General features: G+C 45.3%; 1 protein-coding gene across 1 annotated transcript; it reads left to right on the top strand.

Moving 5' to 3' along the window:
- The first annotated feature begins 904 nt into the window (after window positions 1-904).
- Window positions 905-26,682, top strand: LOC106571669 (protein PALS1). The gene is made up of 14 exons (XM_014144999.3): window positions 905-1,138; window positions 4,830-5,407; window positions 7,085-7,296; window positions 11,848-11,925; window positions 17,735-17,863; window positions 18,339-18,500; window positions 18,779-18,856; window positions 19,011-19,194; window positions 19,569-19,637; window positions 19,850-19,921; window positions 20,416-20,583; window positions 21,657-21,859; window positions 23,046-23,156; window positions 25,399-26,682. The coding sequence occupies exons 2-14, from the start codon at window positions 4,996-4,998 to the stop codon at window positions 25,573-25,575; spliced, it is 2,055 nt and encodes a 684-aa protein (XP_014000474.1). The 5' UTR covers window positions 905-1,138; window positions 4,830-4,995; the 3' UTR covers window positions 25,576-26,682.
- Window positions 26,683-26,908: the final 226 nt, after the last annotated feature.

Below are 26,908 nucleotides of genomic sequence, written 5' to 3'. Positions count from 1 at the left end.
TTGATCAAGTTTATTAGCAGTTCCGTGGCCTGTAGTGTAGGAATGCTTATCTAGGATTCGTTTTGCAATTCAGATTATATTCCTAGATCATCACTGCCACACTGAGACGCTTTATGAATACGGGGCCCTGGACGTTCTGCATCCTGACGTAGCCTATGAAGAAGCCTAGGCCAATGAACGGTTGATTAAATACACGTGTCACTGAGAGATGAGAGCGGATTACCCTCATAGAAAATACAGTGGAAATACTTCTGAAACTGTGTTTGGGCAGACAGATACAGTGCAGGTGCCGTTGACTGACCCTACCTAGAATCATCAATTGCTTCCTTTTTCGGTCCCACTTTAAACTAAGTACAACTTGTAAAAACGTTATATAGCATACGTAAACGCTTCATAAGCACCACATAAATGCTTCACAAATAATATATAAATAGTGTATAAGAGTACATAGTGCATTACGTCGTATTTGGCAATTCACCCTAAAGTGGGAATGGTTATGCCACCCTTTATAAACCATTTATAGTATTACATACTCTTAAAGAGGATTTGTGATGCAGTTATGTAGTGTTTATGAAGCCTTTATATATCCTATGTAAAGCCTTCCTAAATTTACGGTTACTTCATTTATAGTGAGACCCCTTTTTCATTGACTTCATGCACACTGCCACGTGATAATACAATATAATTCCACTAGTCATATATGATCGTGAGGTGCACAGTCTATTCTCCATAACTCCACTAATTCTGACCAAAGTCTTCTTTTTGTAATATTTAGCCTTTATGTATGTATCGTGCTAAAAGTAACCTAGCGCATTGTTTGGGGAATAGGATATCAAGGTATTTCAGGCTGTTGACAGGTGAACACTTTGGCGCATGACCATTTAAATGGTCAACTGTGGCGCTGTGGATTTGCCTGGGAGATGCCCAAACACCATGCGCAGTTACACCACAATGATGTGAGCTGACCCAACTCGCCACAGACCCGCTAAGTACGATCATGAGAGACCAGGCCGAAGAATAAAGACGTTAAAGCTACGCATCTTGGAAATGTTATGTACGCAATAGAACCGACATTTCAGAACCATCGCATGTTAATAAGGGATTACGGGATTACTTCTTCTGTAAAGATTTGGAAGCGGTGAGTAGACTTCTCTGTGTAGTGAGACTTGAGTCCGATCGATTGACTACTCTAGAAACATTCATTGGATACCAACTTCACCAACAGGATCAGCGCACTCTTGAGTGTGTGTGTTGAATGCAATGACTGTATGGTGTGGAATGTTGGCCGCCCAACGGTATTCCAGCTATTCAATAAAGAAAATCACAAACAACAAGCCTACAAATGCATCAATTTAACTTGTATAAAATATTGCTGTATTTCACAATTTAAGTGGCTGTTTATCACAATTAAAACTGTACATGACAGATCGGCACTCCAAATGTAGGCTATAATTGTTGCATTAACGGTGTTACTATGTAACAGCTATGTAGTGCCATTATGTAACAATAACTCCTTGCTCCCAGTATTAGCCCCACTACTAGACATTTAATAGGTTTTGTGAAACAAACCTCTAAGCTACCTAATCTAAGTAGGTCTAACAATAACTTACTTTTAAGCAAGCGTACATGGCTGTCCTGTCCTGCTTCTATACATTTCTATAGATCTACATTGTCCAGACCAAATTTAAAAACATTTCCTATTTTGGAACCCTTTTGACTTATGAGTCCACCTGACATTTAAAAGACATTTAAAACAGAGTTGTACAATAGACTCCAGGGCATAGTCCTGTGAACAGAAGCCCACATTTTTAAACGGTTTAGACAATCAAAACACACATTGTGATCTGATTATGATCAGATCATCCTGCCCACCTCCAGAGGAAGTCAGACACGCATTGTGTCTGGATATCTTACAAGTGTAGACAGATCTGGACAAAAACCCTGTTTATGCCTGCTGTTAACATGTGTCCTTCGTCCTGATCTTGTCTGTTTACACTTTTAAGATCTGATCACAATGCATCTTTTAATCTTCTACACCTGTCAAAAATGTGGGCACAATCAAAATGTGGACAAGATCAGGACGAAGGCTGCATGTTAGAACACAGGTATAAACACAGGTATAAACAGTGCTAAATCATCATTATTCCGCCCTCTAAAATCACTGACAGGTAGCACCATTATGTCTTACAATAAATAAATATTATTTCGAAAGAATAGCTGTGAAATAATTGGCATAAAGGAAGGGACCAGGAAATCTGGTCACAATGCAGACACAGTGGATGGATAACAGACACATTTTAATACCATGTGTAGACACATTTCTGGGAATCTGGGCACAATCAGAATGTGGATAAGATCAGGACAACGGACCCATGTTAGCATCAGGGATAAATAGGGCTATAGACAGTGCTGCATCCCAAATGGCACCATATTCCCTATTTGTGCACTACTTTTGAGCAGAGTCCATAACGCTGGTCAAAGGTAGTTTACTATATAGGGAATAGGGTGCCATTTTAGTACACAGTCAGTCACTCTGACAAGTAGTCTAGCCACCAGCTGTAAGGAACAGTATTTAATTAGCCACCAATTTGTTCCTGTTTACCCAGAGGGGCACCTCTTATCAATGTCCTCCTCAATGAATCAATTAGCTATGATCTAGTGTAGTTAAAACTAGATGACCTTTGAGCCCTACTGTCTATTGTAAAGCTTACAGTTATTGAATTGATTTTATACACATCTAAATTATACAAGTGAAGATAATCCTACTTAGGCCTACATTTGGATAAAGTTACCCCTACAAAGTGTGTGTGTGTGTACGTTCATAGTTGAATTTACATACAGTCATTTCATCAGAACCAATGCCAGCTCCCAGATCTCTCCTCAGTCTCACGCTGCTGACAGAGATGAAGCCTGGAGGAGTATAGTAAACCAGATCTCTCCTCAGTCTCACGCTGCTGACAGAGATGAAGCCTGGAGGAGTATAGTAAACCAGATCTCTCCTCAGTCTCACGCTGCTGACAGAGATGAAGCCTGGAGGAGTATAGTAAACCAGATCTCTCCTCAGTCTCACGCTGCTGACAGAGATGAAGCCTGGAGGAGTGTAGTAAACCAGATATCTCCTCAGTCTCACGCTGCAGACAGAGATGAAGCCTGGAGGAGTGTAGTAAACCAGATATCTCCTCAGTCTCACGCTGCTGACAGAGATGAAGCCTGGAGGAGTATAGTAAACCAGATCTCTCCTCAGTCTCACGCTGCTGACAGAGATGAAGCCTGGAGGAGTGTAGTAAACCAGATATCTCCTCAGTCTCACGCTGCAGACAGAGATGAAGCCTGGAGGAGTGTAGTAAACCAGATATCTCCTCAGTCTCACGCTGCTGACAGAGATGAAGCCTGGAGGAGTATAGTAAACCAGATCTCTCCTCAGTCTCACGCTGCTGACAGAAATGAGCCTGGAGGAGTGTAGTAAACCAGATCTCTCCTCAGTCTCACGCTGCTGACAGAGATGAAGCCTGGAGGAGTATAGTAAACTAGGAGATCCCTTTTCCCAAGGCTTAACCAACCCCACAGGAGAGGAACAGAGGAACAGATGGCCTTGGTGGCTGACTGTGGCTGTCTGTACTGTTTGTCAGCCTCACCGCGCTTTAAACGGGGCTAAATGAGAGTAGACCTGCCAGACATGATTAGCTGGTGAGGGGGATAGGGAGGTTTACCATGTGGGATGTGTCATATGTGTATGTTGTGGGTGGCTGGATCTCTGACAGGATCCTCCCAGGTTTCTGTCCAAGAAAATGCTGAGAAAATGTCCAAGATAATCTTTCGTTATTACATTGATGACGTTCTCATGTTATTTCCTGTTATTCCCTTTCATTGGGTTTCCTTTTTGTCATGTTAGTTCGAGACAATTACATTGTTTGCTTCATTTTCACGAGGTTTTCTCCAGTTTCCCGTAGCATCAGGTCTGAATGGGTCTTGATTGGGTGGACATTTTGAGAGCCATCTGATTTTTATAGTGAAGTGCCCCAAACACTACCTGAGTAATGGTCCTAGCTTTCTGCTTCTCCATTCTACTGTTCTTAGCCAGACAGAACCTCACCTTTGAGAACGTTGTCCTCGCATCCTGGCATCCTGAAATACTGTACTTCTGTCCCTCACACACAAAGCGCTTTCTCCTCATCCATTCTCATCTCTTTCTGAAGAAATAAATATTTACATTTGGCCCTGTAAAAAGAACTTGAAGTTCAGTTGTCTATTTCCCAAGAGAGTGAACATCTAATAGTCATACAATCATATAGTTGGCTAATCCAGATTAATACTGGGTAACATCCTTAAAATAGATTGTAATCCACAGCAGCAATAGCAGATCAGGTTGGTTATATACCCATAGTATAATGGTACTGGTTGAGTGCAATATCCCACACTTATCGTCTCATTTTGTATCCCTATTATGGCTGTAGATGGATAAGATCAGCCTGAAGGACCCAGAGAGCAAAGAGTTAAGTGCTAAGCGGGTATTAAATGAAGGAGAGATACTCAGGCAAGGCCGGCTGGGGACAGAGTGACAGACAAGGGTGGATGAACCTGCTGGACTCAAGGGATTGCAGCAGGCAAAGTGAGGGCAGGCCAGGGAGGTTGCCATGTTAGGAGTTAGATTAGCTCTTCCTGTGATTGGAAACCTGGGAGGAGGAAGGAGAAAATGGTGGTTCTTATAGTAAGGTAGGTGATTAACAAAGATCAGGGTGAAGCAACCGGGTTGGCTATTATTGTCGCATATTGCTCACAAGACTAAAACAGTGGTAACCTTGCTGCTCTATCCTGATTATCTGTTTCAGGACCTGCTGCCCCACTGAAGACAGATAAGAGCCGTTCCCAACTGAAGCGCTATGGCCCCTGCTGCAGTGAGGAGTCCTAGCCTCAGGTCTTCATAGTGGACATTGAGCTATCATCACACACGGGTGTAGGCCAGGGCCAGGCCAGGGTTAGACTCCCAGAGCAGGGATGATCACTTCCCACATGAACGGAGGACCCGGATATGTAACAGAGGACCCAATGGGGCCTGCGAGTGGCACAGAGGGTCTTGGGAGTGAAGCCAAACTGCAGCAGAGGGAGAGGGCTGTGGACTGCCCCCCTGGGGACAAGGTGGTGGGGACTGGGAGCAGCGTTGTGCAGGGTTCCCGGTGCAGCGCCCAGATGGAGAGGATCCAGCGGTACCAGGAAGAGCTGAGGAGGAAGAGGGAGGAGGATGCCAACAAAGGGAAGCATGAGATCGATCTCACCGCCTCGCTCAGGCTCAAGAAGCTCGCCCAGAACCCAGTCAAGACGGGTATCGACAACCCTACGTTCGAAGCGCCTAAGGCGGGCAAGGAGACCAAGGATGGGAGCCCCCCGCTTGGCGGGGACTCGGCTGTGGGTGAGTAGGGTCGTGTGGGACTGAAGGGAGGAAGTGGGGGAGGTGGAGGCGAGGGGTAGCTCTGTGAGAAGAAGAATAGGAGAGTTGGGAACTTTCGTGTCAATTCTGTGAGTGTTTTAGGGAGGGGGCTGAGCGAGGGGTATTGGTGGAGAATGGGGGATCAGAAGTGAATGTCAATGCAGAGGCTCTCTCCATTTAGTCACATTAAAGTCGCTTACTCTCCCTCACCTCTGGATTAATTTGGAGTTAAAACACTTCGGTTTGGAAGTTGTTGTTTTTTTATCGGCGGTGTTCTCATTCCTGCCGAAGGCCTGAAAACTATCTGCTTGGTTGGAGGGTGGTTGTAAATCATATGAAGTGATCTTAATAAGAGTTGTGATGTGAAAACGAGTTAATTGAAATACATTTTTCCTCAGAGTATTAGCTTTTGTGTCAGTTGGCTAGATTTAGAGGAGACAGTAGGCTGTAGAAAATGTTGTTGCTGCTGACCAGTTTTAGCAGACTCTTGTGAGCCTAAAACTCTAGTCTGCCTCAAGTGCCTATAATATATAGACCATTAATAAAATAGAACCTTATATCTGCACAGCCTTTTAAAAAACACACACACACTCAACATGGGCATACACTCCCCTACTGATTTATTTGGACAGTGAAGCTAAAATGTTTTATTTGGCTTTGCAAGCCAGCATTTTGGATTTGAGATTAAAAAAATAATAATATGAGGTGACAGTAGAGAATGAACTTTTATTTGAGGGTATTTTCATACATATGTTTTACCGTTTAGAAATGAAAGCACTTCATGTATCTAGTCCCCCCGTTTGAAGGTGTCAAGTAATTCAGACACATTCACTTATATGTGTATTAAAGTAGTAAAAAGTTTAGTATTTGGTCTCATATTCCTAGCACTCAATGACTACATCAAGTTACTAAATGGCCCACACACACACACACGCGCACGCACGCACGCACGCACGCACACACACACACACACACACACGCGCGCACGCACGCACGCACGCACACACACGCACATACTGTACACCCTCCCTGCTTCTTCTTATCTCAGGTATACCCCCTGATGAGATCACAATCTTGATAACATTAATCAGGTTGTAATCAGTAATCAATGCACCTGGTCACTTAAACAGACCACCTGCTGGTTCATAACAATAGATTGGGCTGTTTAAGAAAGGCTTTACCCTCCCTTTCCCCTGGTGCTGTGTCTCTGTGCTCCTCAGAGTTGCTATGTGTAGGTGGTACCTTCATGCCAAACTTGATGCAGATGCCAAATCCTGTCTGGGAAGTGCAGAATCCCATGGTTGCACCACCCAAGCAGGGTTTGGCACCTAAATTGACTTTGGCATGACAATATCCAATTAGTAGCATGGTTTTCACATAACCACGCTGTCTCCATGCAAGCCAGTGCTTTCTAGCGCCAAAGAGGTTTGAAACAGAGACATGCGATTAACTTCAGAAAAAAACCTTCCCATTGACGGTGGTCTGAATCTTTAGGGTCACGGGCGTTACAGGAAGTAAGTGCATGTTGAGTCTCTCTGTTTTAAGCCTCTCTCTATGGCACTAGTAAGCAAGGGCTCGCATGGAGATCGGGTGTTCCTGGAAATTAGGCAATTGAACCTAACCAACCTCTTTGTCTCCCCTTTCCTCTCCCCTCCCCAGAGCTGGAGGAGCTGCTGGAGGCCCTGCGGCAGGTGCAGAGCTGCCTGGTGGACGCCCAGTCGCAGGCCGACGTGGCTCTGGTGCTGGGCCTGCTGCACAAGGAGGACTTCCAGAGCGCCTTCGCCATCCACAGCGCCGTGGCCCAGCAGATGCAGCCACGTGGCAGCCCGCCCTTGCCCCTCACCGCCCAGGCCCACGGCCTTTATCAGGAGGTAGAGTGAAGTAGAAAAGAAACTCCAGCAGACTAATGATCTTGATGGATCTAGAAATTGAATGGAACTTTTTTCACCAATGTATCGGTCAGGAGGTAGGGGGGAGAAAAGAGGAGAAAGAAGGGATGGTGTTAGGAAGAAGGTGGAGAATTGTTGGGAGAAGGGAGAAGAGGATTTTGGGGATGAACAGATGGAGATAAGAATATGGAAAGGTAGAACGGTACAGCAGGGTAGGGAAGAGAAGTGGAGAGAGCTTGCCTGGCGCATTGGAATCAATTGAATAGTCCCAAAGGGAAACTTCTCCCATTTGGCACTCCGCGGCAGGCTTAATAACACACTTATGAGTTTGAATGAAAACAAATACTATTTGGACCCAGGTCTTGATTTCTATAGGAAAGCTGGCTGTCAAACAATCACAATCACGCTCACACTCAGCCACGCTCAAGGTCCTAAACGATATCATAACCGCCATCGATAAGAGACATTACTGTGCAGCCGTATTCATCGACCTGGCCAAGGCTTTCGACTCTGTCAATCACCACATTCTTATCGGCAGACTAAAGAGCCTTGGTTTCTCAAATGACTGCCTCGCCTGGTTCACCAACTACTTCTCTGATAGAATTCAGTGTATCAAATCGGAGGGCCTGTTTTCTGGACCTCTGGCTGTCTCTATGGGGGTGCCACAGGGTTCAATTCTCGGGCCGACTCTGTATACATCAACAATGTCGCTCTAGCTGCTGGTGACTCTCTGATCCATCTCTACGCAGACGACACCATTCTGTATACTTCTGGCCCTTCATGGACACTGTGTTAACTAACCTCCAGACGAGCTTCAATGCCATACAACTCTCCTTCCATTGCCTCAAACTGCTCTTAAATGCAAGTAAAACTAAATACATGCTCTTCAACCGATCGCTACCTGCACCTGCCCGCTCGTCCAGCATCACTACTCTGGACAGTTCTGACTTAGAATATGTGGACAACTACAAATACCTAGGTGTATGGTTAGACTGTAAACTCTCCTTCCAGACTCACATTAAGCATCTCCAATCCAACATTAAATCTAGAATCGGCTTCCTATTTCGCAACAAAGCATCTTCACTCATGCTGACAAACATACCCTCGTAAAACTGACCATCCTACCGATCCTAGACTTCGGCGATGTCATTACAAAATAGCCTCCAACACTCTACTCAACAAATTGGATGCAGTCTATCACAGTGCCATCCGTTTTGTCACCAAAGCCCCATGTACTACCCACCATTGCGACCTGTACACTCTTGTTGGTTGGCCCTCGCTTCATACTTGTCGCCAAACCCACTGGCTCCAGGTCATCTACAAGTCTCTGCTAGGTAAAGCCCCGCCTTATCTCAGCTCACTGGTTACCATAGCAGCCCCCACCCGTAGCACGCGCTCCAGCACTAGTCACCCCCAAAGCCAATTCCTCCTTTGGCCGCCTTTCCTTCCAGTTCTCTGCTGCCAATGACTGGAACGAACTGCAAGAATCACTGAAGCTGGAGACTCATATCTCCCTCACTAGCTTTAAGCACCAGCTGTCAGAGCAGCTCACAGATCACTACCTGTACATAGCCCATCTGTAAATAGCCCATCCAACTACCTCATCCCCATACTGTATTTATTTATTTATCTTGCTCCTTTGCACCCCAGTATCTCTACTTGCTCCTTCATCTTCAACACATCAATCACTCCAGTGTTTAATTGCTATATTGTAATTACTTCTCCACCATGGCCTATTTATTGCCTTACCTCCCTTATCTTACCTCATTTGCACACACTGTATATAGACTTTTTCTACTGTATTATTGACTGCATGTTTGTTTATTCCATGTGTAACTGTGTTGTTGTATGTGTCGAACTGCTTTGCTTTATTCTTGGTCAGGTCGCAGTTGTAAATGAGAATTTGTTCTCAACTAGCCTACCTGGTTAAATAAAGGTGAAATAAATTTAAAAAAACAATAGGCTAACTGACAAAGAGTGCTTTAGGCTGGTAGGGTTAGTTTGGAGAGCACTGTGTGACATTAAGGAAGAGGTCGTAGGCTTCGATTGAGGGCCTCGATCAGTGCGATGATGATCTCTCTCAGACACACACACACACCATCTCTGTGCGTACAGTAAATAGATGTATACATTTGCGCCAGGAGATACTTAGCAAGGTGGTAATAGTTTGAGCCGGTGAACTGTGTGTCTAAACTAAGTGGCTGGTGCCGTGGGACTTCCTGATTGGCCTTCAGGGCGAGCTAATCTCCCTGCTGCCCCTGGGCCTGGCAGGAAGTGGCTGGGGATCTGAACTGCCGTGGCCAGAAAAAGAACCTCCAGCAGCTTACAGGCTAGTGGGGCAAGGGCTGGAGGGAGGGAGGGAGGGAGGGAGGGAGGGAGGGAGGGAGGGAGGGAGGGAGGGGGAGGGGAGGAGGGCTGGAGGGAGGGAGGGAGGGAGGAGAGGAGGGCTGGTGGGAGGAGGAGAGGAGGGCTGGTGGGAGGAGGAGAGGAAGGCTGAGAGAGGAGGGGGAGAGGGGGAGGGAGGACAGGAGGGCTGGAGGGAGGGAGGAGAGTAGGGCTGGAGGGAGGACAGGAGGGCTGGAGGGAGGAGGAGAGGAGGGCTAGGAGAGGAGGGCTGGGAGAGGAGGGCTGGTGGGATTGGAGGAGAGGAGGGCTGGGAGAGGAGGGCTGGGAGAGGAGGGCTGGGAGAGGAGGAGAGGAAGGCTGAGAGAGGAGGGGGAGAGGGGGAGGGAGGACAGGAGGGCTGGAGGGAGGGAGGAGAGTAGGGCTGGAGGGAGGACAGGAGGGCTGGAGGGAGGAGGAGAGGAGGGCTAGGAGAGGAGGGCTGGGAGAGGAGGGCTGGTGGGATTGGAGGAGAGGAGGGCTGGGAGAGGAGGGCTGGGAGAGGAGGGCTGGGAGAGGAGGGCTGGTGGGATTGGAGGAGAGGAGGGCTGGGAGAGGAGGGCTGGTGGGATTGGAGGAGAGGAGGGCTGGGAGAGGAGGGCTGGGAGAGGAGGGCTGGTGGGATTGGAGGAGGGCTGGGAGAGGAGGGCTGGTGGGATTGGAGGAGAGGAGGGCTGGGAGAGGAGGGCTGGGAGAGGAGGGCTGGTGGGATTGGAGGAGGGCTGGGAGAGGAGGGCTGGTGGGATTGGAGGAGAGGAGGGCTGGTGGGATTGGAGGAGAGGAGGGGGAGAGGGGAAAGTGCGTCACCTCGTTACCGACACCTTTGATTAGTTGAATGGATGAGCTAAGCTAGAGCCAGGGACCGGGATAGAGGGAGACGGAGAAGAGGGGGAGGAGGGTGGAGAGAAAGAGAGGATTGGGATTCTCTTTTTGAAGTGTGCAGTTTTTTTCTATGATGAAGTAGTTTGTGGATGTTGATAGTTGTGGGTGCTATGAAGTTGTTAAAGACATGCTATAGAAACACTAACGTGATGACAGCACAACCAACTTCTCATGCTTCTATTGGACCTCACATGTTGAGAGCTTCATTCAGTGTCTTTATTTTCCAACGCGACAGCCAGTGAGCAGAATAAGTGTCCGTCTCAAGTGACAACCTATCCCCTATATAGTGCACAACTTTTGACCAGAGCCCTATGGGCCCTAGTCAAAAGTAGTATACTAGGGGATAGGGTGCCATTTAGAATGGAGACTGTTACAGTAGTGTGACTTCCCTGTCTGGAATGTGAAACCCCACTGTGACCCATTGGAGAGCTGCCAACTCTCTCTCTGTGTATGTGTGTGTGTGTGTGTGTGTGTGTGTGTGTGTGTGTGTGTGTGTGTGTGTGTGTGTGTGTGTGTGTGTGTGTGTGTGTGTGTGTGTGTGTGTGTGTGTGTGTGTGTGTGTGTGCGCGTGCGTGCGTGTGTCTATGTGGAGGAATGCAATCGATTATGTTAACAGCAGAATGGCGTTTGACATGACCGTCACCTAAGAACAAATGATTTGCAGACTGAGACGCCCTCAATTATGAGGCAAACATATTTACTGTTATGGCCTTCATATGAGGACAAAATACCTCTGATAACATGAGCCCTCAGTCATAAAGCATGCACTACACGATGACAAGCGTAGCAGGATGAACCATCAGTGGTTTTAACAATAATATACTAAGTCGTTTCTGAGTAATGACTAAAGCCTTGGCTATATTGAGGACGGGGTGATTCTTCAACCCATGACTTGTGTTCAGGAAGTTGAATGATTCAACTGCGTTGTTAAATCACACATAGAGTCTCAAGGATTATTCAAGATGGCCATGTCCCTACTGGTTCCTGGCTGGTGATGTTATTAACTCATGCACACTTTGAACTTCGAAATGACGATTCCAGATGATCAATGCGGCTTACTTAGTGGTAGTTATACAGCTTACGATAACCTGAACCCTTCTCTCGCTCTCTCTTCCTTACCATCCCTTCACCTCCTCTCCCCCACTCTCTCCCGCTCTTTCTGTCATTCCCTCCCCTCTCTCTCCCTTTCCATCCTCTTCCCCCTCCCCGTCCTCTCTCCCCTTCCTTCCCTCCTGATCTCTCCCTACTCTCCCCCCTCTCTTTTTAAAGGTGCAATGCATCCTACAATCCAGTCACCAGGAGGAAGGTGTAGAGCTCAGGAACCTACTCACCACCCCCCACTTCCAGGTAAGAGACCTGAGATGCACCAGAACTTAACCCGTAACCTTCAATTAGAAAACATCAAAATAACCTTGAATAACATCTAGAAAATATTATTTGGTTTGCGGGGTGTCCATGGCCCCCACATTCTGTCAGTGTCCCTGAGCTGGCCACCTGAGGCGTACTATGGATAAAATCCCAATTTCCAATTTGTCACTCAGATATCTGTGAATATGCTCCATATACCTTGTTCATAGATTCCATGTACTGTACATCTATGCGAGACCCTGAGTCATCCTCATGTGTCCGACTGTATCCAATCCTGACTTCAGCCTCAGAGGGGCTAAGGAAAGTCACTTAGTGGGTTTTAAGTAGCTTGGCCCTTTAAGGGCCTTGAACTTTACCCTGTGTCTTGACTAAAGGTACACATGACTATCCTCGATGAAAGTTAGGGGAGGACACTTCCATTTGCCTACTAACGAATTGGCACGCTTTTCAGGTCACGGATGAGAGAGGACAGAGGAGAGAGGGTGGAGAACGGACTTTTTTCCCAAATGAAACAAGGCCATTGTATAGGTGATATTACAGGGCATCTTGGGTTTTGGAATTTGGAAGGTTAACATGATACATACAATTAGGATGATACTTACAGTGTATGCATCTCGGACAGTGAAATCTCTTCTTTGGGTTTATAGCCGAGCATGTCATCGACAAATCCTTAGATCTACGAAGTAGCCTAAGAGTTGCTCTTTGACACTTGACCCAAGCTTCTTTGCTGGTCAGTGTCCAGCTCAATGGCATGCCCATATGCGTGCCACACAGGTACAGAGAGGTCACTCAATATAGATGGCTTACTGCTGACGTTTACATGATTGACCCCAGGGCTACGTGCCAGCCTGGTGTTGGCACCGCTGAGATGTGTTCTCTAAAGCCTGTCGCATGCTTCCCAGTCAAAACAGTTTGCGCATATATTATGACTACATTTTGTGACGTTTTGTTCGTTTTGGTGTTCGGCAGGGTTTGTTTGTCTGTTCGGGCACACTAATTGTTTTCTTGGGGCACGTCAAAGTTCAGTAGCCGTAGTCTACGCCCCTTTGTCGGTGATTGGTCAACAGTACTACCCCTAGTGGCAGTGGGAACTATGGACAGGATTCTTCAATAAAGTGTTTGTTGTTATTCAACGAGAGACAACTCATTTTCATGCACATTTTTTCACTTGAGAAATACTGCACCAAACATCTTAGTTAGATGTTAAATTGCGTGACTAACCCTCCTCTGCAAAAATGTACAAATGTATTACAAATGCCTTTATTTATCTTAGATTTATTTGGACTATTTTGAGGAAGTGGCTGTTGTTGTTGCTACAGCATATCAAGAGGGACAAACAGTAACATTGCCGCTTTTTTCTAGCTTTTCAAGCGAAGGTCTTTTAAGGGAGTGTGCGAGGCACATACGTTCGCTTCGCCTAGCCAAGTTATGCTAGGAGCAAACCGAACCTTCTTTTAATTCTTGTTCTTTGGTATTATGGCGGTCTGCAAACAAACTTTAAAGGTGCATGCCGCCACCTACTGTAAGGGAGGCCACCCCATTGCGAGAAATGGGAAAAACCCAACATCATATACAATTCAAAAATGAAATAAATCCAAAAACCCATTCCCCATCCTTCAGACATAGTCCTAATCACATCCCTATACAGGCGCAGGGGTCTGTGAGGATGGAACATTCGTCCACAGGATTTCTTGTAATGCCTGTGCTGTTAAATCCCTCACAACGATGCCTATTTCCTTCTATTTCCACTTTGTTTATAACCAATGCAATAAATGATACAAAGTCCACCTTTTTAACATGCGACATGTCAGGATCCTGTCGGCGAGTAACATTTACTGGGGTCTCTTACCCAACTACCATGGATTTTTCAACGTTAACCCCTTATTCCACTCTCCTCGACGCCTCCGGATAGGAGACAGGCTGGACAGCCTGGCTCTTACATGGTATCTCACTTAACCCAAAATACACTGTACAAAACATTAAGGCCCCCCTCCTTTTGCATTCAGAACAGCCTCAATTCGCTGGGGCATGGACACTACAAGGTGTCGGATGCTGGCCCATGTTGACTCCAATGCTTCCCACAGTTGTGTCAAGTTGGCTGGATGTCCTTTGGGTGGTGGGCCATTCTTGATACAGACGGGAAACTGTTGAGCGTTTAAAACCCAACAGCGTTGCAGTTCTTGACACGAACCGGTGCACCTGACACCTACTACCATGCCCCGTTCAAATACATTTAAATATTTTGTCTTGCCCATTCACGCTCTGAATGGCACACATACACAATCCATGTCTTAATTGTCTCAAGGCTTTAAAATCATTCTTTAACCTGTCTCCTCACCTTCATCTACACGGATTGAAGTGACATCAATAAGGGATCACCTGGCTTTCACCTGGATTCACCTGGTCAGTCTATGTCATGGAAAGAGCAGGTGTCCTTAATGTTTTATACAACGGGTGGGTCTAATCCCGAATGCTGATTGGTTAAAAGCATACATGCGAAGGGAGAGACTCTTCTTCAAAGAACAAAATAATACGGGCGTGCACCAACCACAGAATCTATACTGAACAGAAATATGAACTCAATATGCAACAATTTCATTGATTTTATTGAGTTCATATGAGAAAATCAGTCAACTGAAATAAATAAATTAGGCTTTAATCTATGGAGTTCACATTACTGGGAATACAGATATGCATCTGTTGGTCACAGATGCCTTAAAAAAAAATGGGCCTCACAATGGGCCTCAGGATCTCATCACGGTATTTTTGTGCATTCAAATTGCCACTGATAAAATGCAATTGTGTTCATTGTCCGCAGTTTATGCCTACACTACCATAACCCCACCGCCATCATTGGGCACTCTGTTCACAACATTGACATCAGCAGACTTCTCGTGCACATGACGCCATGCACATGGACTGTGGTTGTGAGGCCGGTTGACGCATCTATGATTTTCATTGAGACGTCAAACGGATCTCCCAGATATTGCCATTGGTCCAAAACCCTCACTCCAACAACAAGAACAAAAGAGTCAGAACAAGGCTTGGATTTACTAGATTCCACGACTACTTTACTTCTCTTATTTCCCTTCTTGTTCGCCACTGTAATCCATTCCTTCTCATGCTCATCTTTGCTCAACGTGCCATCAGTTTCAAACAAAACATCCCCTCCTTCGCCATCTTCCTCCTGCTTCACCTTTTGATGTCAAGCTTACAATCTCACGCCATTCGAAAACCGAACCTCGTATGCGGGTGCCTTAACAAGCTCCAGTTAAACACTGTTCCCTTAACGAGGGTGTGGCAGCCCTCTAATTGACTGCCTAAAGACTTTAAAGGCCCAGTGTGGTCAAAAAGTATTTTCCTGTGTTTTATATATACAGTTGAAGTCGGAAGTTTACATACACCTTAGCCAAATACATTTAAACTCAGTTTTTCACAATTCCTGACATTTAATCCTAGTAAACATTCCCTGTCTTAGGTCAGTTAGGATCACCACTTTATTTTAAGAATGTGAAATGTCAGAATAATAGTAGAGAGAATTATTTATTTCAGCTTTTATTTCTTTCATCACATTCCCAGTGGGTCAGAAGTTTACATACACTCAATTGGTATTTGGTAGCAATGCCTTTAAATTGTTTAACTTGGGTCAAACGTTTTGGGTAGCCTTCCACAAGCTTCCCACAATAAGTTGGGTGAATTTTGGACCCATTCCTCCTGACAGAGCTGGTGTAACCGAGTCAGGTTTGTAGGCCTCCTTGCTCGCACACGCTTTTTCAGTTCTGCCCACAAATGTTCTATGTCATTGAGGTCAGGGCTTTCTGATGGCCACTCCAATAGCTTGACTTTGTTGTCCTTAAGCCATTTTGCCACAACTTTGGATGTATACTTGGGGTCATTGTCCATTAGGTAGACCCATTTGCGACCAAGCTTTAACTTCCTGACTGATGTCTTGAGATGTTTCTTCAATGTATCCACATAATTATCCTTTCTCATGATGCCATCTATTTTGTGAAGTGCACCAGTGCACCAGTCTGCAGCAAAGCACCCCCACAACATGATGCTGCCACTCCCATGCTTCACGGTTGGGATGGTGTTCTTCGGTTTGCAAGCTTCCCCCTTTTTCCTCCTAACATAACGATGGTCATTATGGCCAAACAGTTCTATTTTTGTTTCATCAGACCAGAGGACATTTCTCCAAAAAGTATGATCTTTGTCACCATGTGTAGTTGCAAACCGTAGTCTGGCTTTTTTATGGCGGTTTTAGAGCAGTGGCTTCTTCCTTGCTGAGCGGCCTTTCAGGTTATGTTTATATAGGACTCGTTTTACTGTGGATATACATACTTTTGTACCTGTTTCCTCCAGCGTCTTCACAAGGTCCTTTGCTGTTGTTCTGGGATTGATTTGCACTTTTTGCACCAAAGTACATTCATCTCTGGGAGACAGAACCCATCTCCTTACTGAGCGGTATGATGGCTGCGTGGTCCCATGGTGTTTATACTTGCGTACTATTGTTTGTACAGATGATCATGGTACCTTCAGGCATTTGGAAATTGCTCCCAAGGATGAACCAGACTTGTGGAGGTCAACAATTTATTTTCTGAGGTCTTGGCTGATTTCTTTTGATTTTCCCATGATGTCAAGCAAAGAGGCACTGAGTTTGAAGGTAGGCCTTGAAATACATCCACAGGTACACATCCAATTGACTCAAATTATGTCAATTAGTCTAACAGAAGCTTGTAAAGCCATGACATAATTTTCTGGAATTTTCCAAGCTGTTTAAAGGCACAGTCAACTTAGTGTATGTAAACATCTGACCCATTGGAATTGTGATACAGTGAATTATGAGTGAAATAATCTGTCTGTAAACAATTGTTGGAAAAATTACTTGTGTCATGCACAAAGTAGATGTCCTAACCGACTTGCCAAAACTATAGTTTGTTGACAAGAAATTTGTGGAGTGGTTGAAAAACGAGTTTTAATGACTAACCTAAGTGTATGTAAACTTCCGACTGGGGTGCATTAATTCTGCCGACTCTGTTGCAATACATTTCTTAAACTGAAGCAAATGGAATGAAACGGGGAGGGAACTCCCACTGGGCACAGACACCAATTCACAGAGGTAACCGCTAGGAACAACACAAACCTGCCTCCTTCTCTCCCTCTTCCCCTTTTTCCTTCCTCCTCTCCCTGCCGTCTTCCTTCTCCGGGGAATGCCGAGATCGAGGTGTTTTGATGATTGATGGAGGGGAATCCTGCCTCCTAAATGCAGGGCAGATTAAGACGGATTGTGTGTACGCTGGAAGCTTAGCCAGCCCTCCTCTCTGGCTCCTCAAGTCTCTCTGCTGCAGGATAGAGACACTAATTTGGCTCGACGGTTATTAATTGCGAAGTACGGAGCGCCTGTCACCTTAAATGAAGTGGGGGAGTAATCTTTGTATTCTTGTTGGCTTAGAGGTGGAGACTGCTGACGGCTTGTGTTAAGGAGGGAAGAAGGGAGGGAGAGAGAGAGACAGGGTGGGCTTTGGGTAACAGGTGCATGTTTAAGCATGGGATGGGAGCAGAGTTTAAGTTTCCCCTTGACCTTATACAATAACTGGTGAATATGAAAGGATATGCATGTGGATACACTGTGTATCATGTAGTGGCTCAAGATCAAGAAGCTCCAATTCACCTTAGTCATTACTACAACAATCTAATTCAAACAAAATCGCATACACACACTTCCCAGTTCTCACGGCACACACACTCCTTCTCATCCATGTGCCTGTGTGTGTTATGTCCGTCCCAGGCTCTGATGCAGGCCCATGACAGTGTGGCAGAGCAGGAGCTGGAGCCGGACCCAGAAGAGAGATTGATTCAGTACCTGGGTGAGACCGTCAAACTGGTGCGGCTGGAGAAGGCCAGCGACATTCCTCTGGTGAGCCACTCCCCCACCCCCACTCATAGACACACCCATCTCTTCTGATACTCCGAGACATTCCAATTGCTATCCCTCACAAATGACCGGTTACCGGTTGCTGAATCCCCGAGCTGACTGGGAGGAAGTCTGCAGGGAGTGAGCCGGTAGCTGGACGGTTACCGGCTTCAACATCCTATATACTACAGTACATGCTGCTGTTGTGCACTTGATCAAGGCACCCTAATTGTTCCAGGGGTGCTCGTGTGCTACCCCCAGCCTGCGATGTGTGTTTTGTGTCAGGTTGGGTACTGGGACAGCAAAATATATATATACTGTATATCAATATCAATTTCTGTAGACCAATAAAGCATGTCATGTATTGTATTGTATGTCCCCGATGCAGACTTGTCTTTGTAGTGGATCTTTGTGTCTTTGTGTCAAGTATGTCTAGGTGGTTTGCACTGATAAGCATGTCTGACTGGTATTTGCCCAGGGCGCCACGGTTCGTAACGAGATGGACAGCGTGGTAGTGAGTCGTGTGGTGAAGGGCGGGACAGCCGAGCGGAGCGGTCTCCTGGCTGAGGGAGATGAGATCCTGGAGATCAACGGCGTGCCTGTCCGCGGGAAGAACGTCAACGAGGTCCACGACCTTCTGGTGAGGAACGGGTTAACAAGTCAGGAACGCTCACACTGGATATCACATCTGTCATATTTCAATTGACTGGTGTCAGTGGCACATTGATGCCGTCAGATCTAATGGATATAACATTTTATATAGCGCCGCTCCCATCTTACCTCAAGCCATTCTTGAACCAGAATATGTAAGGTCTGGTCCCTCGAGACTACGTTGTGTGATTATTACTTCATTTCAATCAAGCTGATTCCATGTATATTCTACTCACTGTGTGTTACCGTGTTCTCCTCTCTCCTCAGGTGGAGATGCATGGCACTCTGACCTTCCTCCTTATCCCCAGTTCTCAGAACAAAACGCCCTCACACAGGCAGACTGTGGTAAGGTTTTCCTTCAGTGTGTGTGTGTGTGTGTGTGTGTGTGTGTGTGTGTGTGTGTGTGTGTGTGTGTGTGCACAGAATGTGTGTTCAATTATTCAACTCTAATCAGTTAATAAACTCTTTGGAGAGATGATGATGTCACCCATGTCTTCAGATGCACGTGAGGGCTTACTTTAACTACGACCCGTCTGATGACCCGTACGTGCCGTGCAGGGAGCTGGGCCTGTCCTTCCAGAAGGGAGACATCCTCCACATCATCAGCCAGGATGACCCCAGCTGGTGGCAGGCCTACAGGGACGGGGATGAGGACAACCAGCCCCTAGCCGGACTAGTACCAGGTACACTACCCTAACCACCTTAACCCCAACCCTAACACCAACCCCGAAACTAACCTTAACCACCCTAACCCCAACCCTAACCACCCTTACCACCCTAACCCCAACACTAACCCCAACCCCAAAACTAACCCCAACCCCAACACCTACCCTGACCCCAGCTGGTGGCAGGTCTACAGGGACAGGGATGAAAAGAACCAGTCCCTGGAAGGGCTTGTCCCTGATATGAGGCTTATCAACCTCCTCCTTGGAGAACTATAAACTATGACAGTCTATGGGTTAGTCATAGTGCAGAGTTAGGCTACAACAGCACTTTCATTGAAATACACTTTTTTTCCCCCAAGTAAATGTTTCTGTCTCCCTTCTTCCTCTCCCAGGGAAGAGCTTCCAGCAGCAGAGAGAAGCTATGAAGAAAAACATTGTGGACAAGAATCCTGACAGCCCAGGTAAGGGTTTATATACTCCCTGTACACACTCCGGCCACCATCACAAGCATCTTAACACACAAACACACACACACATACTCAACATTAGCATATGATCGTTGTCATTATGATCTGATAAGCTGCATTACTAGTTAAGGGCTTGTAGGTAAGCATTTCACGGTGATAGGCTCCAAATCAGCCTTTGATAACATTCCACATCTAATTTTCTCCAGGGAAGCTTTGGTGTGCAAAGAAGAACAAGAAGCAGAGGAAGAAAACCATGTACAACCCCAACAGGAACGTTGGTAAGGCTACTTCTTTATCCCGGCTCTTTTTGGTCCAATCCCAAATCGACCCCTAGACCCCTATGCATTTGTGGAGTATGAGCAATATGGTGAAACTTCCACCTAGCCTATCAGAGGACAAGGTGGAGCTTCCACCTGTCAAGTCCTCTCGGATATTCACAAAATAGAGAGGGCATAGGTCATAGACATACTACATAGGCATAGGAGTTGATTTGGGATTTGGCCTCTCTCTCAGTCAATGTCCCTATGTACATTGTAAGACTTCATAAGCCTGCTGGTTCCTGAGCCAGACTTGGTGTTGGTGTGACATGTACCCAGGAATCATGCCTGCTCTATCCATTACATTTCTATCGGCAACATTTACCCTCAGCTGAATTTTCAGATAGAAATATGTTATGTCGAACAGATATACCTATCTGATAGACTAACATTTCTATGACAACACTTCACCTCCAGTACACCCCCACCTCTCTACCTACCTCTGTCCCGCCCAGACTACTACGCCGATGAAATCCTGACCTATGAGGAGATGGCACTCTACCACCAGCCGGCCAATCGCAAGCGACCTATCGCCCTGATTGGTCCGCCCAACAGCGGGCAGGACGCGCTGCGGCAAAGGCTGTTGTCCATCGAGCCGGAGAGGTTCGCCGGCGCCGTGCCACGTAAGTAGACCAATGAGAGGAGGGGATTGGGGGATAGAGGGCGGGGCAAGACTTGAGATGGGTCTAGGCTACACAGTTATTGTGTGATGTTAAGTTAGTGGCCTGTCAGGTATGATTTTCAATATCTTTTATTGTGTCCATTTTCTATAAAGTGTTGTGATTATTCAATGCACTTTAAATAAAGTTTGATGGAGTTTGATAGCTTGGAGCATTGACAAATTACCACAGGAATTCAATCAGGCAGGGTAAACGTTACCAATACATATAGCTTAGCTTTTACCAATTTCTCATGTATTATTTAATGTTAAACTGTTTATTATAATAGACTAGACACAAACCTCCAGGCTGTGGAAGGGCTATTTGACCAAGAAGGAGAGTGATGGAGTGCTGCATCAGATGAGATGGCCTCCACAATCACCCGACCTCAACCCAATTGAGATGGTTTGGGATGAGTTGGACTGCAGAGTGAAGGAAAAGCAGCCAACAAGTGCTCAGCATATGTGGGAACTCTATCAAGACTGTTGGAAAAGCATTTCTCAGGAAGCTGGTTGAGAGAATGCCAAGAGTGTGCAAAGCTGTCATCAAGGCAAAGGGTGGCTACTTTGAAGAATCTAACATATAAAACACTTTTTGGGTTACTACATGATTCCATATGTGTTATTTCGTAGTTTTGATGACTTCACTGTTGTTCTACAATGTAGAAAATAGTCAAAATAAAGAAAAACCCTTGAATGAGTAGGTGTGTCCAAACTTGACTGGTACTGTATAATTTAGTTTATGTCTAGTCTATCATAATAAACAGTTTAACATGAAATAATACATGAGAAATTGGTAAAAGCTAAGCTGTATGTATTGGTAACGTTTACCCTACCTGATTGAATTCCTGTTGTAATTTGTCAATGCTCCAAGCTATCAAACTCCATCAAACTTTAACTTAACATCACACAATAACTGCGTAGCCTAGACCCATCTCAAGTCTTGCCCCGCTGGAATGAGTAGCTGTGTCCAAACATTTGACTGCTACTGTACATTTTAAAACATCAAATTCTCATTTCACAATAATCATCACTCAGATACAACGAGAAACCCACGCATACATGAGAAGAACGGGAGAGAGTACCACTTTGTAAACCAGCTGGCGTTTGAGACAGACGTGGCAGCGGGGAAGTTCATCGAGTCTGGGGAGTACGAAAGGAACCTGTACGGGACCAGCAGCGACTCGGTCCGACAGGTCATCAACTCAGGCAGGATCTGTCTGCTGTGCCTGCACACTAAGGTAGGAAAATACCGATTTTTAAGCACTGCATAGAACTTCATAAGCACTACATAGAACTTCTTTAGCGCTACGTAGAACTTCATAAGCACTACACGTAACTTCTTTAGCGCTACGTAGAACTTCATAAGCACTACACGTAACTTCTTTAGCGCTACGTAGAACTTCATAAGCACTACATATAACTTCTTTAGCGCTACGTAGAACTTCATAAGCACTACATATAACTTCTTCAGCGCTACGTAGAGGATTCATCAATCACGTGGAAGCAAGTCATTCTACATAAAGGATGATAGGTCCTTACATCTGGTGCTTTGCCAAATGAGGCATAGCCCTCGTGCCACACATTTTAGAGCGAGACATTTTTAAGCATCTAAACGGGCCTTATAAAGGGTTTATTAAGGCTATATTATTCTATGTTATGTTATGTTTAAAGTGGGACTCTTGTTAGCCACTAGTTGAGAATATGTTGTGGAGCAATGGGGTAAGGTACTTAAGTAAAAATACTTTTAAGTACAACTTAAGTGTTGTTTGGGGGTATCTGTACTTTACTTTTATATTTTTGACAACTTTTAATTTTACTTTACTACATTTCTTAAGACATAATGTACTTTTTACTCCATACATTTTTCCTGACACCCAAAAGTACTTACATTCTGAATGCTTAGCAGGACAGGAAAATGGTCCAATTCACGTACTTATCAAGAGAACATCCATGGTCATCCCTACTGCCTCTGATCTGGTAGACTCAATAAACAAAAATGCTTGGTTTGTAAATGATGTCTGAATGTTGGAGTTTGCCCCTGGCTGTCCATAAATAAATAATGTAATGGTGCCATCTGGTTTGCTTCAAATAAGGAATTTGAAATGATTTATACTTTTACTTTTGATAATTAAGTATATTTAAAACCAAATACTTTTAGACTTTTACTCAAGTAGTATTTTACCGGGTGACTTTCACTTTTACTTGAGTCATTTTCTAGTAAGGTATCTTTACTTTTCTTTCTTTTTTCTAGTATCTTTACTTTTACTCAAGTATGGCAATTGGGTACTTTTTCCACCACCGTTGTGGAGGGTACTTCATAAGCAGGTTTTGAAAGCATACTAACCACGCTATTACTCTCTTCTCTATTATCTACCTTTTCTCTAACCTTCTCTCCTGCTGCTGTTTTCATTTGTTCTCTGTCAGTCACTGCGGGTACTGCGGTCCTCCAACCTCAAGCCCTATGTGATCTTCATTGCGCCTCCCTCTCAGGAGCGATTGCGCACCCTGCTGGCCAAGGATGGCAAAAACCCAAAGGTATTTCCTACTCTCGACCTCCTATCAGAAAAGATTGCAAATGTACAAGTAATGTGGCAAAAATTCCACCTAGACCGGTAGATGGCAAGGCAGAACTATTACTATACTAGCGGAGGAGAAGTTGATCATAACAGTGTTTAAGCATTGTACCAACAAAAGGGAGTATCGTTTCTCACAGGTATATATAATCTATATGATACGTGTGATCAATGTAGTAACACATTCACAGTGGATATGAATTTATCACCGATACTTGCTGATGCTGGTAAAGGTTTTTTTTGTGAGATAAGCAGCTAGGCGTTCTTTCTGGACATGGCCTACTTCTCTCCCTATCATCCCTTTCCCTTTGGAATGGATATCCCTAACCCCTGTCCTTCCCTCCTGTATCTCCCTGCATCTAGCCAGGATATCTCTACCTCTGTCCTTCCCTCCTGTATTTCCCTGCATCTAGCCAGGATATCTGTGACCCATGTGCTTCCCTCCCATGTTTCCCTGCATCTAGATTTCTCTAACCCCTGTCCTTCCCTGCATCTAGCCAGGATATCTGTAACCCCTGTCCTTCCCTCCTGTATTTCCCAGCATCTGGCCAGGATATCTGTAACCCCTGTCCTTCCCTCCTGTATTTCCCTGCATCTAGCCAGGATATCTCTACCCCTGTCCTTCTCTCCTGTATTTCCCTGCATCTAGCCAGGATATCTCTAACCCCTGAACTGCCCTCCTGTATTTCCCTGCATCGAGCCAGGATATCTCTAACCCATGTCCTTCCCTCCCGTGTTTCCCTGCATCTAGATTTCTCTAAACCCTGTCCTTCCCTCCTGTATTTCCCTGCATCTAGCCAGGATATCTGTAACCCCTGTCCTTCCCTCCTGTATTTCCCTGCATCTAGCCAGGATATCTGTAACCCCTGTCCTTCCCTCCTGTATTTCCCTGCATCTAGCCAGGATATCTCTAACCACTGTACTTCCCTCCTGTATTTCCCTGCATCTAGCCAGGATATCTGTAACCCCTGTCCTTCCCTCCTGTATTTCCCTGCATCTAGCCAGGATATATCTAACCCCTGTACTTCCCTCCTGTATTTCCCTGCATCTAGCCAGGATATCTCTAACCCATGTTCTTCCCTCCCATGTTTCCCTGCATCTAGATTTCTCTAACCCCTGTCCTTCCCTGCATCTAGCCAGGATATCTGTAACCCCTGTCCTTCCCTCCTGTATTTCCCTGCATCTAGCAAGGATATCTCTACCCCTGTCTTTCCCTCCTGTATTTCCCTGCATCTAGCCAGGATATCTCTAACCCATGTCCTTCCCTCCCGTGTTTCCGTGCATCTAGATTTCTCTAACCCATGTCCTTCCCTACATCTAGCCAGGATATCACTACCCCTGTCCTTCCCTCCTGTATTTCCCTGCATCTAGCCAGGATATCTCTAACCCATGTTCTTCCCTGCATCTAGCCAGGATATATGTAACCCCTGTCCTTCCCTCCTGTGTTTTCCTGCATCTAGCCAGGACATCTCTAACCCCTGTCCTTCCCTACTGTTTCCCTGCATCTAGCCAGGATATCTATAACCACTGTTCTTCCCTCCTGTATTTCCCTGCATCTAGCCAGGATATCTCTAACCCATGTCCTTCCCTCCTGTGTTTCCGTGCATCTAGATTTCTCTAACCCATGTCCTTCCCTACATCTAGCCAGGATATCACTACCCCTGTCCTTCCCTCCTGTATTTCCCTGCATCTAGCCAGGATATCTCTAACCCATGTTCTTCCCTGCATCTAGCCAGGATATATGTAACCCCTGTCCTTCCCTCCTGTGTTTTCCTGCATCTAGCCAGGACATCTCTAACCCCTGTCCTTCCCTACTGTTTCCCTGCATCTAGCCAGGATATCTATAACCACTGTCCTTCCCTACTGTATTTCCCTGCATCTAGCCAGGATATCTCTAACCCATGTCCTTCCCTCCCGTGTTTCCGTGCATCTAGATTTCTCTAACCCATGTCCTTCCCTACATCTAGCCAGGATATCGCTACCCCTGTCCTTCCCTCCTGTATTTCCCTGCATCTAGCCAGGATATCTCTAACCCATGTCCTTCCCTGCATCTAGCCAGGATATATTTAACCCCTGTCCTTCCCTCCTGTGTTTTCCTGCATCTAGCCAGGACATCTCTAACCCCTGTCCTTCCCTACTGTTTCCCTGCATCTAGCCAGGATATCTATAACCACTGTCCTTCCCTACTGTGTACCTACATCTAGCCAGAGGAGCTGAAGGAGCTGATTGAGAAGGCCCGGGAGATGGAGCAGGCCTACGGCCACCTGTTTGACGCGGCCATTGTTAACGGCGAGCCAGACACGGCCTTCCACGAGCTCCTGCGGCTCATCAACAAGCTGGACACGGAGCCCCAGTGGGTGCCCTCCTCCTGGCTGTGCTAGGGGTAAGAGGTCAGGGTTGAGGGGTCAACCTAGCATTCAACTCCAGGGAGCCAGAGGAAGGAGAGTTTGGCCTGGGTTGTGTTCATTCGGCACCAAATGGAAGAAAACGCATTGAAACAGGAAGGGAATACCTGGACTTATCCAATAAGAACCATTTGTTCTAGTTTTTCATAGAAAAATGTTTTAACACATTTGACTACGGTGTATCCTAATGAACATGACCCATAACACAGCTCTGGAGGAACGACCCTAAAAGGAAGGATGGACAATGATCATTGAGAACACCGTTAGACCATTGTGGAGCCTCGCAGACACAAAATAGAGGGCCCATTCATTTTTGCCAGAAAGGGTAACTTGTCCTTTATCTAACCTTCTTATGAAAATTGGAGTTTACTTCATTTGCAGGGATGGATTTTTTATTGTATAAGTGTTTTTTTCTGTGTTTGTCTTTGTGAATGTTCTTTTTGTGTTTTTGTCAATGTCGGCACCATTCCAGATTCCAGTAGCATATGCAAAGACGTTTATCCAAAACTGTAGAAAACATATTTTCATTTTATTCTACTCTAAATAGTTATTTATGAGTGTAAATATCTATTTTTAGATGAAATGGCAAACACGTGATTTACCATTACCTCAGACCCAGTCTAATAATGTATGGTTTGTTTGTATGTGGTATACAAGACTGGAACTGTTTGTCTCAATTGAGGACCAATTTGCTCCTGGGGAACTATGTAACTTTCTCCTAGAAGTAAGAACCAAAGAGGAAGCCGTTGTATTCTAAAGATGGGTAAAGGTACTTGCTGTGTATCAATGATAGTATTATGTTGTGTCATCTTGAGTTGCTGCACTTTTACATCAAAAACAGACCTCAAGAATCATTGATCATCAGTAAAGATGACCTCAGTATCCATTGTCTAGTGTACCTAGTGTCTACCTACGGACATCAACAGTGTGAAAACATATCAATTTAGCATCATTTAATCTGACCAACTTTTATTTTCTTTGGTACTTTATAAGCACAACTCAAAAGAAGCCACCTTCAATATAATGAATATTCCTGATGAGAATTGTTTCAAAATGGTGGACATTAAAGTTACATGAATACTATTTAATACAGTAAATGTATGATTTTGGAGTATACTTGATAGATATTCATTGTGTATGAGGGTACGCTTAGTTAAAACATTTGAGTAGGAAAAATAACTAGAGCGAATATAAAATCTACATTCATTCCTTACATGAATTGGTTCCTTGGCACCACATATTACAAAATGGCTGCCATTTCACATACAGGTGTGTGCCCCAGATACATTTAGGATGTTGTACCTTGTAA

This window comes from Salmo salar, chromosome 15 (genome assembly GCF_965601325.2).
Source record: "Salmo salar chromosome 15, fSalSal1, whole genome shotgun sequence".
Lineage (NCBI taxonomy): Eukaryota > Metazoa > Chordata > Actinopteri > Salmoniformes > Salmonidae > Salmo > Salmo salar.
This window is presented reverse-complemented; position numbering and strand designations above follow the sequence as displayed.